Source organism: Phoca vitulina, unplaced genomic scaffold (genome assembly GCF_004348235.1).
Source record: "Phoca vitulina isolate PV1807 unplaced genomic scaffold, GSC_HSeal_1.0 scaffold5, whole genome shotgun sequence".
NCBI lineage: Eukaryota > Metazoa > Chordata > Mammalia > Carnivora > Phocidae > Phoca > Phoca vitulina.
Window position 1 is genome coordinate 74,914,425 of NW_022589708.1, and position 25,528 is coordinate 74,939,952.

Sequence of the window (25,528 nt, forward strand, 5' to 3'; positions counted from 1 at the left end):
TCTTTGACAGTAAGTTCATTTTGCCAATAACATTATGATGATATTACAATGAAACTCAAAGCCTAAGTTCTTTTCTGGATAAATTAGTATAGCCAAATGTCTCCCATCATTTTCTTTTTCCCCTCTCGAGCCACGATAGCCTACTGGTAAGCCCTCATCATTTCACACCTGCTAACCAATGCCCCAGAATTTATCCCATACAAGGACACCTGACTGCTTTCTGACATACCACATGTCATATTCAAAAACACCCCAGGATCCAAATAACCACCAGTATTTGAAAACTGTTAAAGGGCTTTGCTTTTGAGCAGTAGCTTCGGGAAGCCACGTCAGGGGCATGGGGTCTGGACTCGCACTGCTGACAAACTCATAATGCTCCCCAGCCTGGAACTAAAAGGGTCCAACAGGTCTTTCTACCACTGATCTCTCTCCAGTGCAAGGCCCTGCTTCAGACATGCTTTTCATCCCTTTCCCCTGAACTCACCATGCTCATTTCTCTTCTCTTCTCCTTTAATCATGCTTCCCTCTGAAACCCTTGGCTGTTCTACCCATCCTTCAGGACCTCTCCTCAGAGCCCAGGGGAAAAATGACCCCTTCCCTCAAGTCTGAGGAAGTTCAGCTCATCCCTTCAGCCCTGGACCTTACGTTCTGCTCTATTACAAGTTATTCACGTCTGTGGGCCCTGTCTCAGTTTGATTAGAGATAACTAAAGGCTTCCCGTTGTGTATCAGCTATATTTTCTTATTCTGTATCCCTGATGCTCTGGCATGTGGGGTATCACTGGCCATGGAGGACTTCCCCTCTCAGAGTTAGCGAATTCCCAGAGACAGCAAACTGCTTTCCCAGGACTATGTCCTGCATATACAAACCAACCAACCATATACATACCCGCCAACTACTTGCTTTACTGAACTGCCACACATCAAGACTGGCCTGGTATCCTCCCAGAGTCAGCTACCAGGCAACCAGGGGCAGCCCCCATGTCCCAGCGCCTACTGAAATCACCCCAACTATCCCATCCTACATCTGCTTACCATGCCTTGTCTTGCCTTACCACAGTAAAAGCTGTTGCCCACACTTTCCCCTCACCCCCTCTGCCACATGAATGACACCGATGTCTCCCTGTGTGGCCCTGCATGCACACCCCGTCTCCTGCTTCTTGGGAACTAGGAGTACAAACTTCTTCCTTCTGACACCATTTCTGTGTCTGCCTGTCTCACTATACCTAATTAAAACACATAAATTATATCACTTTTAGGACTCCCCCTTCCCACCCAAACAACTAAAAGTGTCAGAGTAGGAGTCAGATATGTCAAAGGAATACAAACACGGATCCGACGCAAAAAGACTTGAAGGTTTAAGTTTCCAGATGTGAAAAATACCTAAAGCATACAAATCAAAGATGGCATATGGAATGTATCTATGCCTCAAAAGAATCAAAATACAAAGATTTCAAGCCAATATTTTATAGTGGGCCTCAAGTATCATGTGTTACTCTCATGTCTATTTCCACTTTAATTCCACTTTAGTTTGCTTCTCTAGAGCTGCATGAACCCACCGCAGAAACAATCTCACAGTGTAACACCAAGGACTTTTTTGAGTTTGACTAAGCCATTTAAATCTCTTTGGCATGTTTAAATGTGTTTTTTAAATGAGATAGAGCTTCTATGCATATCCTCTCATGTTACACCTGAGTATTTCCATTACACCTTCAGAAAAGCTCTATCGAAATATAATTGAGCTCACTTGGCTTCTCTATGGGAACAAGGGGCTTAGACACTCTAGTAAATTTGTAATGACTCATGTGGCATCTCAATCACTCTACTGTGCCTTCTTTTCAAGTTCAAGGAAAAGGGAATCTTATTTTTACCATACTGCAAAGTAATATAGCACTAAGCAGTACATTTTTGGAGGGCACCTTGATATCTTTAAAAGGAAGGGTTTGTAAGGAAATAATTCACTCTTCCCCACTAGGATGCATACACCTTGGTGAACTGAGGGACTGTCACACTAGGGAGTCCCAGCTATCCTGCCCTAGGACCGTGGGGGTGAGAAGACATTGCTGTGAACAGCTGGGGCAACCCTGAAGGTGACGGTGGCTCCCCAGCTCCCTGCCCTTCGCCTACTCTCACCAGGTGCAGCTGCTCCATTTTCTGTTCCTACCCTCTACTCAGTATCCTCCCCACCGCTCTTCTCTAGGTGGTTGGTCCTTTCTGTTCCCCATTTATCCTCTCCCATGTGGTGCTATTATTTTATTGTCAAAAGTAAGGGATCTTGGTCTGATTTTCCTTAGGCAAAGTTTCCATGTTCTCATGTTCTAATTTGAACAAAATATCAGAATTACCTGCATGTGAATTATCTCTGGATATAGGACTCAGTATTATTCCAGTAATGGATATGGCATGTGGCTAAAGCATGAGCTCTGGAGCCAGACAGCTGGGTTTGCTATGAAGGAAAGCAGAATACATGACCTCAAAATATGCCATTTGGGCATATAGATTATTTTGAACTGAAGGCAATCAAGAAAAATCTCTCCCTTAACTACCTAAAAGAATTTAGATAGGGGGCCAAGCTCAGAGAGAGAACTATTACTAGAGATAACTTTTATCTGAATGACCTATTTGTATGGCAGGGCAAACATCGAATTACCAAAGATCTGCTCTTATTGTCCTATGGATTACCCTCCTCTCCTTTGAAGCCCCAAGCCCCTATCCCATCCCTCAGCTCAGGATGGTATATAAGCCTCAACAGGCTGACTTACACTTGAGCACCATATTTTTATGGGTCTCCCATAAGTACAAAATTAAATTTGTTTTTTTTTCCTGTTAATCTAATTATGTCAACTTAATTAGACCAGCCAAAGAATCTAGAAGAGTAGAAGAAAAATTTTTCCTCCCCAACACTAAGAGAACCCTAAGCCAGTTATTTTATTACTCTCTGCCTCAGTTTCATGATCTATAAAGTAGCAAAGTTAAACATTGAGTCAATAGAAATTGTGTTTGGCATGCAATAAGTTCTCAACAAATGTTAGCTCTTACTACTACTACTATTCTCCAAAACCTCTACCTTCAAATTTTTACTCCAACACACCTGCAGGGAAAGAAAAAACTTTTGAAGCTAGCTTCATTCACCTAACATTATCTTCTGAACTTGGCCAAGGTATATTATTAACAAAGCCAGCGTTATCCACATCAGCCAATCCTATAACCAAAAAGGAAAGTTTTATACAGAAGCTTAACTGTCAAGCACATCATCAGTACAAGAAAAAATTAGGGTGCCTGGGTGGCTCAGTTGGTTAAGCTACTGCCTTCAGCTCAGGTCATGATCCTGGAGTCCCAGGATCAAGTCCTGCACTGGGCTCCCTGCTCAGCGGGGAGTCTGCTTTTCCCTCTGACCCTCCCCCCTCTTGCTCTCTCTCTTTCATTCTCTCTCTCTCAAATAAATAAATAAAATCTTAAAAAAAAATTAGAATCCTTGTCTGAGAGAGTGAATCTGTAGTTTGAGAATTTGTGATTACCAGAAACACTCATATATAGAAAAAGAACATTTTGTGAGAAGGATGATTATTGAAGGAATAGAGTCCTTTTACAAATTACAAAGCTTACTGATTTATATGATGAGAAATTTTAAAGATAAAATTTCAAACTCTATTAATGAAAGTCTGCCATCTAAAATTCCAGTCAGGCACACAAATATCACTGCTATATTTGCTGACCTCCTACTGATATTCTTCTCACAAATATCCATCACACCATAGCTGAAGCATCTGCTTCTCTCTCCTGCCATGCCAGTCCCAACCTATTGACCTTTGGATCCCCAAAACAGAACAATTTGGCCACAGTGGGCACCCAACATTCAGTGTGCATATCCATATGTGTGGGTATACAGCTTATGAGTCAGGTAAAACAGGCAACAGTTATGATGAACAAGTACCAGAAAATGAAGGTTTTATTTTTATGTCACTATCTGCAAGAGGGAAAGCAGACCAGGAAAAAACAATGGCTTAAATTATAGATATAAACTTGCATTGGCTTAACACACCCATAAATTTTCCCATTAAAGGAAAAATATCATAAAATCAAAAATATTCCTAAGAATTTATCTGAGAAGAAAATTTTATTCTCCCTTTAAATCTGAATAAACTTTTGACTAAACCAAATTAGGCATTATAAATTCAATTTTCATTCAGCAGTTCAAACTTATTTTCCTAGTCAGAAATTCAGTAGGCAATGATTAGTCCTAAAACTAACCATTATTTTGAATGTCTAAACCAAACCTAAACAGTGGTAAGTTTAGTTACTCTATATTTAATTCAGTCTAAATGGGTGTTACAATGAAACATGAAGCTTGTAATCTTCACAAGAAGTAAAAGCTCATTCATTGTCTTTAATATTCCCTCCATCTTTTTCTGATATTAACGGCCTGCCTTGGACTTCAAAGAATTTCTCAAAGCAGGCGATTAATCTGTGTTGATTTATCTCTAAAATCTAAAAAAAAGCTGACCCTCCTTTTGTCTCTTCAGACTTGCCTATGTTTTTATCCGTAGTTTGCTTGTCCTGAATTACAATTCCTCTGCTATTCCTAAATAAACTCATTTTGCTAATAAAATAACTATTATTAAAATAAATAAAATTAAATTTAAAAATGTTTTTAAAGTTGACAGAAATATTTCTCAAAAATGGAATTTTGTTCAAAGGGCTGCTAGTGGTCCTATCACATGACAATCACCAAGCTCCCATCCCCTCCCATTTTACCAATAACAACAAAGACAGTGTTGACTGAAAACCCCAAGTGTCTCAGGTGCTATTCCCTGTGCATGTTTGGTGGGGGGGGGGGGGGAGGAGGACTGTGCATCATGTATTTAGTCTTTAAAAATCCCTTCACAGGTAAGATCAATTTCATTTTCTCTAGTGAGGAAGTTGAGGTCCATTTAGATTAAGTTGCCTTTATTTTTTTTTTCAAATTTCTTTAACGAAAAACTGTTCCTGTCAGGGGCTAACTAATGTAAGAACAAAATATTTTCTTTCATGCAGGGCTTTGAAATAAGTCAGAATCAATAGAAAAACTATCCATTCATCTAACAATCAAGGGGGAGATGGCAAAGAATTGGCAGGTCCAGAGAAACAGAGGCCAACTGGACTGCACAAATTACTCAACTGGTTCCATTTTCGAAGATGTTTTCAATCTTTTTTCCCCACACAGTCGCCTCTTCAACAACTATTCATTTGGAGGACACCATGCAACTGCATTAAGTTTTTAATTGTAGAATTAGCCTTTTACAATAAAACTTAAAATAGTCTAGTAAAAAAAAAGCTGACACTCCTTTACTGCAGCATTATTTACAATAGCTAAGATAAGGAGAAGCTCAAGTATCCATCCATAAATGAATGGATAAAGATGTGGTATGCATGCACACACACGCACGTGTGCACACACACACACACACACACACACACACACACACACACACTGGAGTATTACCCAGCCATAAAAAGGGAAGTCCTGCCATTTGCAACAACATGGATGAACCTAGAGGGTATTATGCTACGTGAAATAAGTCAGAGAAAGACAAATACCATATGGTTTCACCTCTATAAGGAATCTAAAAAAACAAAACAACAACAACAACAAAAAACAAAATCAGACTCAGATACAGAGAATGAATTGGTGGTTGCCAGAGATGGGCGTGAGGGGGATTGGCAAAATAGGTGAAAAGGATCAAGAGGTACAAACTTCCAGTTATAAAATAATTAAGTCATGGGGATGCCATATACAGCATGGAGAATACAGACAATAATATTCCATTAACATATAAGCCCATCGGTGTTAGGTGTGGGAAACAGCTCAAGAGAAATCTGAGGAAACACCTAACTCACTTTGTGAACAGGAACAGTAAACAGATAGGAGAGGTGAAGCTCTGAAAAGAAAGAAGACTGACCCCAGGGATGCTAGTTAGCGAAGACTGCTAGAGGACTGGAAGAACATGGTGGCACTTATATGCTAAACCCATAAGCCCATGTGTTTGCTGACATCACTGCTAAAATCATCAGTGTCAACCTTACTTACTGCTAGAAGGATTCAGACAGAAGATGTCCAAGAAGATAAATAGGAAGATAAAGTTAATTGTGCTTAAGAACAATTATAAAAGTATCAGAAACTTCAGATCAATTTTTAGCCTTGTTTTCAGTTTTTTAAACATAGATGAAGGTCCAGTGAGTCCCAGAACAGCTATTCTAAAAACCAGCAGATACCAAGCATTGCCCTTAAAAACAAAAGAGAAAAATATAAAAACAAAACAAAACAAATATCAGCTGTGTTCCTTACATTCTCCCCCTCTTATCATAAATCCTTCCTGCATTCATCTCTGCCAAATAAGCTTTTATACCCTTTGCAGCATGGTTTTGCTCCTAGGAAACCTAGTAAAATATTTATAAATGATTCAATATTGGCAGCAAGAATCCTCTGCAGTGGCAGAAAGGTCAAAGCTTTCACACACACCCCAATATACACAAAGCCCCCACTTGGAAATTATACTTACAATACACAAAAAAGCAACAGACTCAAACTGATTCCATGTGGTATTTCCCGCCAACAAAAGATTAAAAAACTAAAGTATATTATTCAACAAAGCAAAATTAAGTGGGTCCCTTCACATAAAGTAACCTATGTGTGTTTTCCAACATCACCTACATTCTCTGTGCCACGGAGCCTGGATATCTCCCTCTCCCAAGCACTACTGGCTGATCCAACCTTTCCATTTCCTCAAACTCTCTACCTTACCCCAACCCCTCACTTTAAGGCTATGCCCCCCATGTCCGGGGTCCACAGAAGCTGACAATTGGATTTGACTCACCTTGCTCCCCATAGCACACAACCTGCCTTAGCCCCTTCCATCCTATCTTTGTTTTGTTTTATTTTTAAAGATTTTGTTTATTTGAAAGAGAGAGAGAGAACATGAGTGGGGAGGGGACAGAGGGAAAGAATCTCAAGCAGACTCCACACCAAAGGCAGAGCCTGATGTGGGGCTTGATCTCATAACCCATGAGATCATGACCTGAGCCAAAATCAAGAGTCAGACACTCAACTGACTGAGCCACCCAGGCACCTCCCATCCTATCTTTGAAAGGGAACAAGTCCACCTCTGCACCTGAGCTCAGGATCTGATATCCCAGGCCCAATATCCATAGCCTATCCCACCTCCCTTTTCCACCACTTTCCGCAAGACAGTTCTTAAAATCCCTCCCTTTTCCCCTTCTTTCAGCCTTTCCTCATCTCCCTTCACTGCCAACTTCATTCAAGAAGACAATTCTACCCTGCCATGCTCCCCACCTCCCATTTAGCCTTTAACCTACCACTACCTGGCCTCTGACACTCTCGTTAACAGAAATTGCTCAATGACCTGACTGTCACAGTGGAGGGATTCTTGCCCACATCTGACACCATTACTTCCCTCCTTGAGGGGCCATCCTGGGCTTCTGCAGCCCTCTTTTTCTAGTGACCACCTGTACCCTGGATGACTCCTTTTCTTTCACTGCTAGATCCTTGAACAGGGATCTTCCCTAAGGTTCTGCCCTTGGCCTTATTCAACATCCCAAACCATCTTTTCCACTTCCACAGTTCAAATTACCACCACTATGCCCACGGTCACCAAATCCACCTCCAGCCCTAACCACAGCCCTCTCTGGACACACCTGCCTGCCTATCCCACAGACTGCAAGGTCAATGTGGCCAAAATGGATGGCTCTGCCCCCAGTTTCTTCCATTTGTTTAGTAATCCCACATTGAATTTCATCAACCAAGCCCAAGAGTCAAGGAAAAGGTAAGCAAACAAAAATAACAAAATTATCAAGAAGTTATAAAAATAGGTCAAGTGCCCCTCCTGAATGGAAAAAGAATCTCTGAGGGGATTCTGTTCTTCAACACAGAAAAATTTGTGAGCAAAACCATACAACACAAACATGAACAAAAAGCAAGCAAAGGCTGTAATATTAACATAAAATCAAGTTTAAGACCAAAATAACAAACAAAGGCCAAAATACTAATTACAGCTATGTTACCACCAGTGGGACAAATTCTATGTATTAAATGATGCAGGAGGAAAAAGATGTAAAACAAAAATGATAAGCAAATTGACCAAAAACTTTGTAACGAGAGACTAATGCTATTACCAGACTAATTGGATAGACTAAGAATATAGACTTGAAAAATGTAATTAAGAAGCCTCAACAAATGAACTTTGGATCCTATAGAGAATACATCTTCCTTCCGAGTGCAGAGGGAAACCTAGAATAACTCCCCCACTCCTAGTCTCATAGACTAAAGCAGCAGGGAATAGATGACCATGTCCATGGACAAACTTGAACTTTTGCCAATGGGCAAGAGAAACTGAATCCCACTGCACTGGGCCCTGGGAACAGCAGGAGTGGGGGGGTCACAGCAATAACTGGCCAACAGGTCAACCCAAACACTGTTCTGCCTATGCCAGGTCCCCAGCTTAGGTTCCATTCAACCACAGGATTTCACAACTGGAAGAGACCTTGAAAAGTCCTGGAAGAAACCAAGGCCCGGAAGATAGGGTGCTACATCTACATACATTGACAAAGGGGCAGGAGGAACTGCAGCTCCATGGTCAGGGACACTGTGAGAGTCCAGAGCCAGGTCAAGGTTGGCTCACCATGATGCCAGCTGCAGGTGGTGACCCACTTACCCAGTGTGTCTGACACCCAGAGGAGAGTGGTTTTGTTTTAAGACAGTCCCCTCCTTAATTTATAAAATTACTTTCAATAACAATCATGAAATAAAAACAAAACTGACCAGGAAAAAGAGACCCGACAGCAAAACATTGTCTTTATTCAATTTTATGTAATCATGTCAATAAAATTTTTATTGTAGTATCAAAAAAGCACAACTATTTATTCAAACATTATTATACCATAACAGTTTGAACTTTAATCCTTTGGTCATAGGCTGCTAGGATATTTATGTCAGTAACTGTCAAGAAACTAGTAAGTGAAATTTAACAAAACCAAAATGTCTACAAAAGGTGTAACTTAGACAACTACTAAATAATACCACTAATGTTACATTTTATTGCCCTCATTGAGTCTTCAGTTTTAAAACCATGAAGAGGGGTGCCTGGGTGGCTCAGTGGGTTAAGCGTCTGACCCTTGATTTTTGCTCAGGTCATGATCTGAGGGTCATGAGATTGAGCCCCACCTCAGGTTCCATGCTGAGCATGGACCCTGCTTAAGATTCTCTCTCTCTCTCCCTCTGCCCCTTTGCCCCCCTCTAAAAAAAAATAAAACAAAACCATAAATAATTATGAAAAAATTCAATTTTAAGATTATTACTTTTTAAAGATTTTATTTGAGAGAGAGAGCACGAAGAAGGGGGCAGGGAGGGGAAGAGGGAGAAGCAGGCTTCCCGCTGGGCAGGGAGCCCCATGTGGGGCTCAATCCCAGGACACTGGGATCATGACCTGAGCAGAAGGCAGATGCTTAAGCAAGTGACTGAGCCACCCAGGCGCCCCAATTTTAAGATTATTATTAATCTAGTCTATGTACACTGGGGGCCAGAGGGTTACCTGGACATGCTAAATATCTTCTATCTAGAGTACAGTACTTATCTAAAATAAAAATATGCTCATTTGAAGCATATATACATGTATATTATATACAGACTTACAAAATCTTTCAGATTAAATAATAACCAGAGCAATTGTTTAGAACTTAGTTCAACTGAAGAATTTTTGAGGGAAAGGATCTTTACTGCCAACATTGCTTGCAGTTGCTGGTGCCCACAGATAATAAAAAGCAGGCTGACTTTCAGGCGGTTTCATGGCTTGTGCCTCAGGCGAGTCACTCCTGGGTCCTGGGCAGCCTGTGGGAACTTGGGCAAGTCACATAACCTTTTCTTGTTAGTTTCCTCATCTGGGAGGTGAGAGCACCAGCTGGTAGCAGCAGCTCTGCCTGCCCCATGCCTCACTTCTGACCTCTCCTTAGGGGGTGCAGGTGCAGATGTGGGAGCCCTGGCTCTCTAGCCTGGGGGCTATTTGCACCCCAAAGTGAGCCTAAAAGGAAGTGCCATGGAAATGAAAGTATAAATGGGGCAACCCCTTGCGGGATGACATGCCCCACTTACGGCTGGGGAGAACACGCCCGAACACTGCTCTGTCTCTCTCTCCTGGAGCTCCCCTTTTTTTTTTTTTTTTCTTTTTTTTTTTTTTTTTTTTTTTTTTTAGAATTTATGTATTCATTTGAGAGAGAGAGAGCATGCACGCAATGCAAGAGAGAGCACGAGGAGGGGGGAGCGGCAGAGGAAGAGGGAGAAGCAAGCTCCCTGCTAAGCAGGGAGCCCGTTGCAGGACTCTATCCCAGGACCCTGGGATCATGACCAACCCGGGCCAAAGGCAGACACCCAACTGACTGAGCCACCCAGGCACACGGTAGCTCCTCTTTTAAGAGGCTGAGGACCTGGGCCCAAAAGCAGAGGGGCTATACCTGTGTTCCCTAAGTCCTCTTTCTCAAACCTACCCAAAAAGCTAGAGAGAACTATGGGGAAAGAGGAGAAAAAAATAGTAACAAGAGAATTGGAATCATAAATGCAGTGGCCTTGTTTTCCCACCACCGCATCCCCAATACCGAGCACAATGACTGGTGTGTACTAGATACTAAAAATAAATTTGATGAATGAACAAATTTTAAACTTCAACTGATATAAATGACTAAGCATGCCATCAATCACATTAAGTCCCAAAGGCACCTGCATTTGAGGGCAGACATCAATCTGTTAAATCTGAAGAACTGACATTAAAAGCATTTAATTCAGCAGCCCCCTTGCAAGAGTACTTCATATATAAAAGCACATCAAAACCACACATTACATCAATTTTTGAGGCTTAAGTAACTGCTTTGGGGGTTCTGCTTTGTTCAATAAGCAATTAAGTGTGAAGGCAAATCTTAGAACAACACATTAGGGCAAGTTCTATTTTCTGTGCAATTCTGACCTTCACCTGTTGAGCAAAGTCATTCAGCCAAGATTTTTGACTTCCTATTGGCCAGAAATGTGCTCAGTGCTGGGAGAACACAGCATAAAACAGACAGACTTTGCCATCAAGGATGATACAGCAGAGCTGGAGAGTCAGAGACGCAAAAATAGATACGATGCACCATGCTAAGTTCCACAACAGAAGGGTCTGTGCAAGGCTGTGGCGTAGGCAGGGGCAGCTCAACCTGTAAAGGGTGGGGATGTAGGACAAAGGAGAACATGCTTAAGAGGAAGGAGACCTGAGCCTTAAGAGACAGAACTGACTAGAAGGAAAAGCTTCTGTAGAAAAAGAGAGCACTCTAGGGAAAGTACTGAGTCAAGGCCCGGGAGTACTCCCTTCCGCCAGAATGCAGGATGAGCAGGGACGTGGGGAGCTGGGACAGTCAACCTGGGAGAGAAGGAGAACAGCCTCATGTGTTTTACCAAGACAAAACAGAAGTAGCAACGGCCACTGAACAGGGACTAGCATAGCACCTTGACTGCTTGTGGACCAGTCACCTCCAATAATCTAGATGGGAGGGAAATGGGTGTGGAGGCCGGAGGTCATGGTTGAAGTGAAGAAGGCAGAGCCTGAAGCAGTGCCATAGAAACCACCTACTTGACAAACCAGATCCGGCTTAAAACCCCATGCCAATCCCCCCACGTTCCCTCCTCAGCCCTCTGGTTCTCCATCCTGGTCCCAGAATCTCCCACCTTTCCCAGGATCATCAGGGAAGGGTGGGCATGATAAAGTCAACCACACTGCAGAAGTGGGGAAGAAAAAAAATCATGTGAATTTCCTTTAAACCTTTAGATCTATTTTTTTTAACGGTGTTCACTGTGGTACACAACAAGCCAGGATAAATCAAACAAGAATTAAAGGATAGAAACTGACCACTTGATAGAGAACCAGAACACCCCATAGCGGAGGAGAATTGCAATCTCAGAGAGCAATAGGACTATTGCATGAGGTACCCAGGGTATCAGGCTCATAGAGACCAAAAGGAGAATGGTGGTTGCCAGGAGCCAGGGAAGTAGAGGAACGGGGACTTGTTTCATGGACATTAAGTCTCACTGTGGGAAGATGAAGTGGGTTCTGGAGATTGGTAACACAACAATGTGAGTGTATTTAACACTACTGAGCTCTACACTCAAAAATGGTTAAGATGGTAACTTTTATGTTATGGGTTATTCACCACCATGAAAAAAAGAGCAAGAAGCCTATCTGACAGGTTACAGAAGATGGGATATACAATATCCATGGTGCATTACATTCTAGACATTTTCACATTTATAACCTCACTTGGCTACATGACAAACAGTCAAGGAAAGTATGCTTTCCACCCGACAAGTGAGGAAACACAGGCTTGGGGAAATTATGGGTGAAAAGTCATTCAGCCAGTCACTGGTGGAGCCAAGACTTCTAGACCAATTTTCCTTTGCCCTTCTACTTGACCTAATTACATTCCCTCTCTGGCAATTCAAAAACAAACAAACAAACAAACAAACAAACAAAAACATAGTTTACACTGCTAGTTTTTCCATTACCATTTTTCCAGTAAATACTTAATAATTTAAAATTATCCATGATAACCTCAGGCAAATACTAAAGTTAATCAGGTTGCTGCAAAAAGAGAATGTTTGTGTTTGTTCCTTAAATACACTCATCCTTCTCAATTTGCACATTATTTTTTAAACCCTCTGAATGCAGTTCAAAACCTGGTTGTTTTTAACTCAAGTGATATGTAACAAGTTTGGTGGGAGAGTTACTGCCAAACATATAATCTAAAATGCAAGCAACAGTAACATCAAAATCCATAAAGCACCCAGCCAGGCACTGTTTAAAGTGCTTTATACATACTAACTCACTTAACTAATCTTCACAATAATCCTATGAAATATGCACTGTAGGATGGGGATGACCATAAATGAGGACCACCTTCAATCAAAATCCCCTAGAGTGTTAGTTTCAAACAGAAATCAGCCTTGCCAAGACCAAATAAACCTAGATTTTTCTTACTCAATGTAAGGTTTAGAAAAAGTGAGCCATAGATTGGGGTCTCACCAACCAAGTAACCTTTATACGCATGCAACAGGAAAGGAGAAGCTCAGCACAGCGTGTGGCATGCAAACATGACAAGAATGACAAATTGAGGACAAAAGTAAATATCAGCATGGAGAGTATTTTGCGAGGATTCCACAAAAATGCACTGGATGGCTTTTAGGTACATAAACCTTGGCAAAAAGATTTTTAGACAATTCACTTTTTAGTCAGAGACTATCTTTAGTCTCACAAACAGAATAGAAGTTACTACATAGCTACAGCACTCCTACAGAACTCAACATCAGCTCTTCTCTTATAAACATTATTCCATGGATGTATGTGGACCCATCTGTATGCTGTTCTAGTTTTTTAAATACTCAATGTATTTTTCAGAAAATAAATAGCATAAGAGTTTCTTTAAAAAGGCTAGATATTATTTTTTTAAAGATTTTATTTTTATGTAATCTCTACACCCAACACGGGGCTTGAACTTAAAAACCGGAGATTAAGAGTCGCATGCTCTACTGACTGAGCCAGCCAGGCGCCCCAGTTATTATGTTTTTTCTATTTGAAATATGATAATATCTCAAAACATCAAAATTCATGAGGTCCCTTAGTACAATAGCTCAAAAACCAATTTATCTTCAACTGCTACATGAGAAAACATTTGACTGCGAAGAATGTTAAATCAGTATTTTCCAACTATTTACATAAGTATTAGGATTTAAAATCAAAATCTGCTAAGTTTCTTATAAAGTAGTCTACTATTCTAAAATCCCTAAATATAATGGGTTGATTTCTGTAAGACACTTTATTCTCGAGCAAATGCCAACACTGTATTAAAAACAGCTTATCTAATTAAGTGTATGACATATGATAAAGTATTTTTTGAAACATTGTGGTGTGCCCATGTGTCATCCAAAGAAAATACTAGCAAATGGACCACAAAACTAGAAATACATGGTCCCAAGATATTGGAAGAGAAACGCATGAAAATATTGTCGGTTGCTGACCGATCACCTCCAGCTGTCTCAGCATCTTCTCAAAATTCATACGATACTAAAAACCTTATCTCTACAGATGAGTCTATGACTATTACACTAAACATTAAGGGAACTATTAAATGCATGATAGTTCATCAATACTAATTCAAATGTGATATCAGAATATTTTGTTATAGTGACTAAAACTATTTATGGCTGCTTATGGGCCAGTTGCTGCTTTTTCTATGTGGGAATCACAAGAAGTCTCAGTGTAAAGGAAGAACTTCCCCATCAAGTAAGCATGGCCTAGACTGGTTTACCAGGTGAATTAATGAGTTCCCAACATAAACACGTGTTCATGTGTAGGACAAATGAATTATAAGAAGTAAGAATTTCAGGGTATGCATATATGTGAATACATTTACACAAAGTGGTGGAAGAAAACTGGTCAAGGCATCAGTAAGAATCTCCCATTAGGTTATTTTTTGCTTTGGAGCTCCACGACTTTATAATCTCTACAATGCTTGGCTTACAAATATGGCTAACCCACGCCAAGGCCTCCATGTAGAGAATACCGGTCGTATGGTACACACACACTCACTCCCTTCTGTATTTCTCTTGTAATGTCTAAGCTTATGTAGTGAACAAAACTTTATAAAAATACAAGTGGCCATGCAACCGACAACTGGTAACAGGCAAAACAGTAATACTGAGAGAAGTGAATGTTTCTGTCTGCCCTTGGCATAGTCATTATATGAAATAATTAAATTCACTGATACATCAACACTAGAATTAGATTAAGGAACTCTAATTTGTAAAAGTAACATTAAAAATTAATATGAGGCAGTTTTAACAAAGATGGAATACTAGGGAAGTAATTACGATACGACTCAGCAAATAACCTTACTGTCTCAAAATAAAGAGCTCTATTTTTAAACTGTCAGGGCTTTGGTAATACATTTCATATACTAGATAGTAATACTTTCAAGACCTCCACCCTTTCCTGGAATACAAAAAAAGGAGTAATATTTTTGATTGGATAAGAATACTCCTTTATATAACTGAATCTACAATGAAGTATTCAAATTAAATACGATGCACAGTATTTCTTAGGGAGAATCAAAACAGAGTCCAAATGGCTGAAAAGCCGACCGTCCAGAACAAGAAAGGAAAGGAAGGAAGGGGGTAAGAAAGAGGGAGGGCGAGAAAGATACAGACTCAACATTCACAACTCGATAACATTCTAGTTCTCCATTTGGACCAAGGATAAGGTTTTCACCATTCTGTGGTCAAGAATCTTCACTGGTGTTTGGTTGCCGGGAGAGGTCTCAGTGAGTTTGGTGTGAACTTACACCTGACTGCTCTCCCCATACAGCCAAAAGCAGCTGCCCATTTCCTGATGTAACGATGATCTAGACACACACACTCGAACACGTCTCAGTTATGCTCTCAGTACAGCGAGCTTGCCTGTAGAAGTTGCAGACTAGAAAAATATACAAAAGCCCCCAACACCCAAAATCTACTTTGTTATTCTTTAATCTGCATATTCACTCCTCGGGTACTCTCAGTCCCTTGCACAGGGTAGTACTCAAGGAACTTTCCTCCCCCTCCCCCCACCCCCAGTTATAGCATATCAACTAAATGTTCTAGCTCCCAAATAATTGGGTAGTGAGCAACATGAGTTGCATAAAATAACATTAGTGATAACTAGGACAGATTTTCAGCTACCCTTTGGACACAGTATAACTAATACCATACCTTGGGTTATATACATAATCTCATCAAATTCCTACCAGTCTATGAGGTACAGTACTATAGTGTCTGCTTACTGAGTCAAACATCTTGGAATCAAACATTATCTCAAGGTAGAAAAAGATCTGTCAGAAGCTGGGGTGACTCTGGTAGAGCTGGTGTTGCTCCCACCTTGCTGGAAGAGGGAGACAAAAAGCTCCACGCCTTCATGACTCAGCCAACAGAGGTCACCACATTGTACACCTCTGATCCTCTGAGGTGGGGTAATACTAAGGTAAAGGGAAGTTTGTGCTTTTTTGAGGTCAATGACCTTGCCCTAACTCACTGTTCAATAGAGCTAAAAAAAAATCCTCAGGAATATGAGAAACAGTGTCACCCCCTTTTCTGTCCCCATGTTTTCTATTCCTCCACCCACTCACGACTTCCCATCTAACCACCCCTAGTGACTTGTGCTTCTACAATGCTACAGCCCCTACAACTCACCTCGGACAATTACAATAACTAAACTCTGCTCTAAATAGCAGAGTGTGCTGGAAGGTTCTCAAACACAAATACTGTTACTTGCGCTTTACAAAGCTTCTCCCGGCTATAGTAGCCTAGCCATCTCACAGCATAGCTTCTCCAGTAACCTAGCTCCAGTAGCCTAGCTTCTCACAGCATATCATCCATCATCCCTGCTTGTTTCCACATCCTTGCTGGAAAGACACACACTAGGCTTTTCTACTCCTCTGCACCTTCACTTGTGCCATTCCCCATGCCAAGGATGCCCTCCCCCCATGAACCACATGAACCACACCTTGTCTTTCAGGCTGACCTCTAACTCCTCTTCCAACCCAGCTCACTGATCACCCACCTGCAAGCTTTCTCCCTTTCTGGCTGCCTCACCCTGCAGCGCAGCCAAGCACCCACCCCCAATTCAGCAGGCTTGATAAAAGGGGACTGAAGTGCATTTCTCGTATATATCAAATGCAGGGTTAGAGATGGTGCTAAGTCTCATTGCTGTGATCAGTCTCAGTGCTGCTGAGGTCTGAAGTCAAAACTGGAATGGGTCAGACCAGATAGACGCTCTTCTTTGGAGAAAACCTAAAGCTGGTGGCTCCAAAGTAGAAGGTAGGAAGAGGTCATCAGCTTATATGTATATGCACCTCCAAACAAGAGAGATTTAATAACCTTTATTGAATGGATTGGCACTGGTGCCCCCACATGGTCCTACATAATATGGTTTGAGGGAAAGCTCCCTAAGGAGGAGAGAAGGAGTTGGGGGTGCAATGAACTAAACTGTGTCCTCTGAAAATTGATGTGGAAGCCCTGCCCCCCAGTATGATGGCACTTGGAGACGGGGTCTCTGTGAGGTTCTGAAGTGGAGATGAGGTCATGAGCATGGGGCCCCACGACAGGCTTCGTGCCCTTATCAGAAGGACACCGGAGAGCTAGGTCCCTCACTTCTCCATGTGTGCACACAGCAAGGCAGCGGCTGTTGTAAGCCAGGGAGAGGGCATGCACCAGAGGCTGACCATGCTGTCACGAATGGTCCTGGGCTTCCAGCCTCTAGAACTACAGGAAAAATCGTGCCTATTATTGTCTAAGCCACCTATGCTATGTATATTCACGGTGGCCTGAGAGGACTAACGAGGGAAGGACAGCGGTACCCTCTCCCGTCTGTTCGCTCCACTTATTACTATATATTTCCATTTCTGTGTCCAGTTAGGTGCGTTTATGGAGTAATTTAGCTCATTTCAGCTCAACTAACCCTCCCAAGAACAAGTGGCTTGAGAATCATGCAAGGAAACGAACCACAGATTGAAAATAAGCAAATGACAAGCAAAAAAGCTGAACTGACTCTTCTTTTCCTAACAAAAGCTCTTCAAATCCATTTTACTAGGTTAAACATTGGGATAATTTCATCAAATCAAATGAAGTCACCCAAAAGTATTCAAAACAATCAAAACTATTAACATGGGTTGACCTCCAATTGTTAACTGAGAACCTTGGTAAATACATGTTGAGTCTTGAGATAATAACTAATGATAGTAATATATATACAGTTACTTAATATACATATTAAAGTTTCATGGTAAAGTGTTTTACTAATGGGACATGCGATCAAAACAGTCTGGAGACCACGGATATAAATCTAGAACTTCTATGAGGGCACTGAGCCCACTCTCAAGTGGATGTCTTCTCTCAGACAGTCCTGAAACTGAAACCAGTCAACGCTCCTGCGGAGTGACAGTTTATGTATCAAATCCCAAAGATATATAGAATAATTCTCAGAATAACCAACAACAGCCCAAATTCAACCCAAAATCCTTTTCTAACTGTATCTAATATAAAACAGTAAGGGTAGCTAAAAACCTATGATTCAAGTTTTGAAGAGCTGGCTTTAAGAGAAAAGGGTAGATCAGCATTTAAATGATCAAACCCAACCTCATGGATTTCAGGAAATTTCTTTGTAAAACATCCCTGCATGTCTGACCCCAACAACAGTCAGACCTCTCCCTTTGTTCTCTGTAGGCATTGTCCCTCTTGAAAGGGATGCTGATTAGCATTTCTGAGTAAGCTTTTGCCGTCTGCTGAGTGATTCAGCCATGAGTGGAATACACACTTAGATGCTACTTTCTAGAGAACTACACAAAATTTCACGTGACTAAACTCTGACCACAGAATTTTCTGCATTTACTTTGCTACCTACTTTTCAACTTCTGTACAAGTAGGTCAGATGTTATGCAGACTCTCAGTGAGGCAATGTTGCCTGACACCCAAGGAGTAAGTATTCTCCCATCTAATTAGCACAACAAACATGTCAAGAGATGGGTCCAGTCTCCTCTGACCATCATCCCTTCAAAACCACTCTGTCTCCAATAAAGGACCCAAACATTTCCCAAAGCACCAACACAAAGACAGGAGTGTAGTAGACAGTTCCTATTCTCCCAGACACTTCTGGTTTTTCAAATATTTTGAGGTAAGTTTGTCCTTACAGAGGAGTCGCAAAAAATAGTACAAAGAGTTGCCGTATGCCCTTCACCCAGTTTCCCCACGATGTTAATATGACCATAGCATAAGGATCAAAACTATTAACATTGGATGTCACCTACCTCAAAAAAATTACTAAAGCAAATATGAAAATAACACTGACACAACACTAATCCAACTACATCGTTTATTCAAAGTTCAGTTTTTCCACTAATGTACTTTTTCTGTTTCAAGATCTGATTCAGAACTCACACTACATTTAGTTGTCCTAGGTCCTTAGCTTCCTCTAATTCTGGTTCAATTTTAAGTTGTTTTTCACAAATCCTCATACTCAATTCTTTTTATCAGTAAGAAGGAGAAATGTCCCCAAGCTCACAGAAGACAGTAAGACTTAATAAAATTTGGGAGTAAGGGAGAAGGGAAATAAGTTACTAACTAAAACTCTCAAGCCAAATGCCTTTACCTATTTTCATCAATGAAAATGGCACAGATGTGTCTTTGATCGAATTCAAGATATGCTCCATATCCACCCAAACAAGGGTCAACTTGATAAAGAAATTACCATGTGAGTCTGTTCTCCTAGATATTTGCTGTTTCCATAGAAACATCAAATACAAAACTGGCCCAAGGCTGACACGCTTTTCTGTCTCTAAAAATACACTTTAGGAAAGCTCATGCTTTCAATGGTTACCTGAAATACAGTGCTAAAGGTCCCTCAATTTGAATATTTTTATCTGCACCATGCCTCAAAAGCCTCATCCAAGGGTATAAACCTGATAATGTTCTAATTACAAGAATCTTCTATGGCATTAGTTGCCGCTTGTATGTACAAATTAAGGACTCCCAACATGTGTGACATTCGTGTGCAGAAAATACAGAGCCTGGTTTGGAGATTAACCAAGTGTATCTACCTCTAAACTAAATCGTGAAGAAATGAATGAGTGAATGGTCACTAAGTGAGGCGATGAGATTAGCTTGACTAATCATTTCACTATGCATACACACATCAAGTCGTGTTGTACATCTTCAATATATGCAAATTAAAAATATATAAATAGATCAATAAAAGCAGCATACACAGAACATCTTAAAGTGGTTTTGAGGTAGGTAACAGAAAAGCTTTCAACAGAAATTACTTTTTTTTTTAAAGATTGTATTTATTTGAGAGAGAAATAGTAAAAGAGAGCAAGAGAGCATGAGTGGGGGAGGGGTTGGAGAGGGAGAAGCAGGGGGCTCGATCCCAGGACCCTGAGATCATGACCTGAGCCGAAGGCAGACGCTTAACTGACTGAGCCACCCAGGCACCCCAGAAATTACTCTTGATGAGGATTTTTATATATATTTACCTTTGCCAAACTTGACAGGAATAGCTGTCTCAGATACGTAAACTTTGGTTTTTCAAACAATCATCTTTACATGAATCAAAGGGAAGTTATGATTCTTACCAGGACCTTGGTATTGTTTCTGTTAAGTTTTAAGCAGCTTATGTGCTACGACCAGACGCTACCTAAATTCCTCAAGCTTTGGAAGAGAATCATGCATCCTTTCAGCACTCAGTAATATTAGACCTAGAACAATATGTGTCATCTATCACCGCTATTCATGCACAAACTGCATCTGAAGATTTTGTGCCCTTCATTCCTTAAGACAAACATGCGCCCTCAGACATTAGGATCCCAGCACAATACTGTAAAACTTCCATACTGTCAAACCTACCACCCAGTGCTCAATTCCTTTTTCTAGAAAGGCAAAATTCTATTTTAAACTTAGCTTAGCACAAACAATATTAAGCAATTTTCCTTTAAGACAAACCAAGAAGAAATGCATTAACTTGACAAAGCTCAAGTTATTGCTTTAATGAAGATTTTTGTTAGCTAGAACTCCCACCTGAAATGATTCATTCAAAACAGAGTATCTGTAAACATTCCCAACTTGCTCTGAAGACCTCATTTCAAACTGCCTCACAGCTTTGAAACTCACTATTCCAAATGGCATGCTGATAATCACATAAAGATTGCATACACCTGAGCTTGATTGAATCCATTTGCTCATTCCTTTGATCAGTAAATTTCAAGGTATTTTCTGGAAAAAAAATTTTAACTTTAAACATTTTTTTAAAAAATTAAAGATTTGGGGCGCCTGGGTGGCTCAGTCGTTAAGCGTCTGCCTTCGGCTCAGGTCAAGATTCCAGGTCCTGGGATCAAGCCCCGCATCGGGCTCCCTGCTCGGTGGGAAGCCTGCTTCTCCCTCTGCCTCTGCCCCTGCTTGTGTTCCCTCTCTCGCTGTGTCTCTCTGTCAAATAAATAAATAAAATCTTTAAAAAAAAAATTAAAGATTCACCACCAGGTTGCTCTAAATAGCAAGCTTTCCATAAGCATTTAATATTTAAGTTAAGACACTGAAGAGGAAATGATATCATTCATATGAAATGTCCACAACAGGGAAATCTACAGAGATAGAAAGGAAATGAGTGGTTGCTCAGGGCTGGAGGAAGAGGTAGGAAGAGGGCAGCTAAAGGGTATGGGATTTCTTCTGGAAGTAATGAGAATGTTCTAAAATTGACGTGGTGATGGCTGTACAACTCTGAATATACTAAAAAACATTAAATTGTGCACTTCAGATAGACAAATTAGATGGTATATAAAGTATATCTCAATAAAGCTATTAAAAATATTTAAGAGGAGATTGCACACCAGAAAAAGGATCCCCACCAGTTAGGTGGACATATACACAATACTACATATGTATGTATGTACATTACAATATCCCATTAATTACTTCTCATTTCTAGAGAGTGAAGAAGAGGGTGATTGCCTTCATAATTAAGGCCCTAGAAAAATCAGTGCTTAGGAGAAAAAGACCATGTCTTATTTCTTCATGATTACAATAATCCAAATTCACTGGCTTCAATAATGTTCTAAAATTGACTTACACCTACCACAGCTTCAAATCAATCACTGGTGTTATTTTCAGTGTTGAGAACAAGAACAAGGTTTAGAGAGACATCTACTGACATGGGGCAGACCCTCCCAGAATTTCAGGAAATTGCTTGGGATTTGGAGTTACTATGTCGGGCATTCCCCTAGGGGTGCCAAGGCCATAGTCAACTCCAGCGGTGACCTTACTCGTACTCACCAGGCCCAGCCTCTTTATTGGATACATTAGTTGAAATATTAACCTTAGATTTTCAATGCCTGTCCTGAATTGTACCATTCAACCCCTCACCAACCTTCCACACTACCTGACAACCATGTCCCTCCTTAGCAAATCTGATCCCTTTTCTGAAGTCAAAATGCCAGGTACCCACAAAGACAGTCACAGTGTAACTACCATGATCTGAGGCTCCAAGCCAGAGGGGGCCTGGAGTAGGGAAGGCCAGTGAGAACACCAGCCTCCTGAGGTGTATAAGCAGCCACAAAATCAGTACCCTTGACTCCTGGGTCTGTCCCACCTGGTCTCTTCTTTTCAAAAACTGATTTAGAAGCAAACAATCTGGGATAAATACTCCATACCCCTGCCTCCAAAACAAAAGAAAACAAAACAAAAATTAACCCTTTCTCAAGAAAAATTAAGAAAAAAAATAATTTATCAACTCCATCAAGTCCCTTTTATGAAAATATTCCTTTGAATAGTTTTATCAACTTTTAGCAAATTGTCATGGCCAAGAAAAAAAGTTTTATTAAAAGAATATTTTTATAAGACTTGACTTCAGCAATATTAAAGTATGAAAATACGTGGCTCAACATTTTGTAAAATCCTTAAGCTTTAATGCCAAGAAGTTTTATAATCAGTTCCTTAATGAACAAGAATTCACATTACCACTAGTAATTCCCCTAAATATAGGGTAGAGGTGAAGCAAATACTCAAAAGCCATTTTATAAAATAGCAAGGGTCACATTTTAATTTCTTCAACCCTATTCAGTGTATTCTGAAACTTATATTCACAGGATAAGCCATGAACTCAGAAATTGTATGAATTTTAATATTTAATATATTTCAACTAATGCAATTATATTTTTATACAAGACTTTAAATAGAATATTTGGTATCTATCTACTTTATTCCTAGCCAACCTCACTGTATATTTCCATACTTATTCTTCCCCTGACTCCAGAAAAGTACAAGTGAAACCATACAACAGGTAGCCACGTGAAAAATCAGATAATAAAATCAGCCTCAAAATTCAGCTTTGCATCTTGATTGCAGAACGAATAGTGAAGCCACATTAACAAGGCTATTAAAAATCTTCACCTTCCATATAATAGAAAATTTAAACAAAACAAAGACCCTTATTTTCCCAACTTTAAGCATGCATAAATGGATACCGAAGTCAAAGAAATTAAGAGGAATTAAGCAAAAATACTACTCAAAAACAACCTAAGATTTAAAAAGAAAATTCTTCAATTTTAGATCCTTATATTGTGTGTGTGTGTATTAGCCTAACACATTTACTATCTAAAGTATGTAGTATAGTGAAATATATAGTATAGTACTATATATATGAATTTCTTGAACCCCAAAATCAAGCAAAGAAAAAAGAGACAGGATATAATCTTTTTTTAAAGTAACCTTTCCATCTTTTTAAAAGCAATTGAATAGAAACACATATAAGGTATGAAGAAATGGAACTGTATCAGCAATAAAGGATTCCAAATGGTTTTAAGTATATTCACAGAGTTGTGCAATCACCACCTCAGAATGAAACCCCACATACATTAGCAGTCACTCCCATTTCTCAACCTCTTCCCGCTTCCCTAGCCCTAGAAGTCACTAATCTACGTCTCAATGGATTTGCCTCTTCTAGACATTTCCTGTAAGTGGAATAAGGCCTTCTGTGTCTGACTTCTTTCATTTAGCATAATGTTTAAGTCTCACCCCTATTGTAGCATGTATCTATATTTTGTTCCTTTTTATGGCCAGTGGTATTCCACCATTATGGATAAACCATATTTTACTTATTCATTCACCAGTTGATAGACATTTGAGTTGTTCCACTTTGGGGCTATTGTGAATAATGCTGCTCTGATCATTTGTGTACATGTGTTTATGTGCACATAGGTTTTCCTTGATCTTGGGTGGATACACCTAGAAGGACCAGTGGGTCCCATGGTAATTTTACATTTAACCTTTTGAGGAACTGCCAAATTGTGTTCCAAAGCAGCTGCACCATTATTCATTCCCATCACCAGTGTATGGAGGGCTCCAATTTTTCCACATCCTCGCCAAGACCCCAATGCCTGTTATCTTTTTGATTAGAGCCATGTGAGTGTGTGAAGTAATAACTCATTGTAGTTGATGCTCTGTATTTTAAACCAAGCCCACTCATTCTTGAATGGGACCTCAGCTACTCTTCTAGGCTACACTTTTAGGTGAAGAATATGCCCCAATGGTCATTCTTAAAACCCAAAATAAAGCCAGGATAATCTAAGACTCCCTTAATAAGTGAAGGTATCACCTCCATATAAAATGCACCATTATTCTACCACAAACTCTATCAAGCTATAATCATGCCCAATAGCCAAACCTTTTTCAAAAGATGTCAGGCTAAGCAGCCTATGTAAGCGCTAATGCTGTAATGGAATAATTAAACATGCAACGAAGTTTTAACCAGAGCTTTACAGAAACACTGGATTGGAATTCAAGCTTCTCAATAATCTATGTGTAACCTGATCATTTAACTTGTCTACACCTGAGCATGAGTTCCGAGACACTCACAGAACTACATCCTCTGAAGTCACTCACATAAAGTTGTCTGAGGCTGAAAGTTTAATGAAATTTTAAAAAGTACTAACACCCATGCTTTAAGATCTAGCTTTGCACAGTGGAAAGAATTTGAGCTATAGTAGTCAGAGAAGGTGGTGCTACTTGCAGCTCGGTCGATTAGTAGCTGTGTCACCACAGGTACATTATTTAACATCTTTCTATCTCAGTTTCCTGACCTGAAGGTAATGCCTTCAAGAGGTTACAAGGATTCCTTGATCTAGTACAGCTAAAGCATCTATCGGTAGCCAGCAAAAAAGTAGACACTTAAATGTTAGCGGAAAGATGGATGAAAGCTAACTCTGGGCAAAGTTTCCCAGCAAATAAAGACCTCATAACCAATGTTGGGGACCACTTAGGGCCGAATGCGAGTCCTTGTGACCTGTGGGATTCCTTTATAAAAAGCACTTCCCCACATTATGGTCTGCAAATTGATAAAGAGAGCTATCATATGGCTTAAAACAGGACTAGGAGGAATTCTTGGAAGGGAGCCCAGGGATGAAAAGATAAGAGACCTCATTTTTGTCAGGGACAAAAGAATAAAAACTTCCTCACAGAGAGCCTAGGCACAGAACAGATCCCACGGAGAGAAAGGTAAAGGCTGTATTCACATGACTCCATTGGAAGCTCAGGTAGAGACTGCCAGGCTCTAGGGGGACGGTGGGAGGGGGACAGTGGGGGGGGGGGGGGGGGGCGGGGGGGGGAGGGGGGGGGGGGGGCTGGCTAGGTGTGTGGAAAAGCTGCCAAGAGGAAGACGAACCCCATCCCAGCTGTGAATTAACTGTCCTTGCGTCTCTCAGCCGCCTTCCCCTACCTGATCTGGTTGTCACGGAATTTGTTGAGATGCGGTTGGTTGAGGTAAATGGTGCGGGCTGGTGCCTCCAGCTGGTCTCCAACAGACGTGGCCCGGGACATCTCATCCTCTGCCTTCTTGTAGCCCGAAGAAGGACGAACAGGTCCTGCAGAGACGGGGCGCGGGCAGAAAACAAAA

The 25,528-nt window shown here is 40.6% G+C and overlaps 1 protein-coding gene across 5 annotated transcripts in view; it reads right to left on the reverse strand.

The window, feature by feature from the left end:
• LOC116631775 (phospholipid-transporting ATPase IB) overlaps positions 1 to 25,528 on the reverse strand; it is a 590,846-nt gene that overhangs the window by 478,414 nt on the left and 86,904 nt on the right. For all 5 annotated transcript variants that reach the window (XM_032403315.1, XM_032403320.1, XM_032403319.1 and 2 more), the window contains exon 2: positions 25,352 to 25,496. In XM_032403315.1, the coding sequence (XP_032259206.1) occupies positions 25,352 to 25,496 (145 nt within the window). The remainder of the gene's footprint in view (positions 1 to 25,351; positions 25,497 to 25,528) is intronic.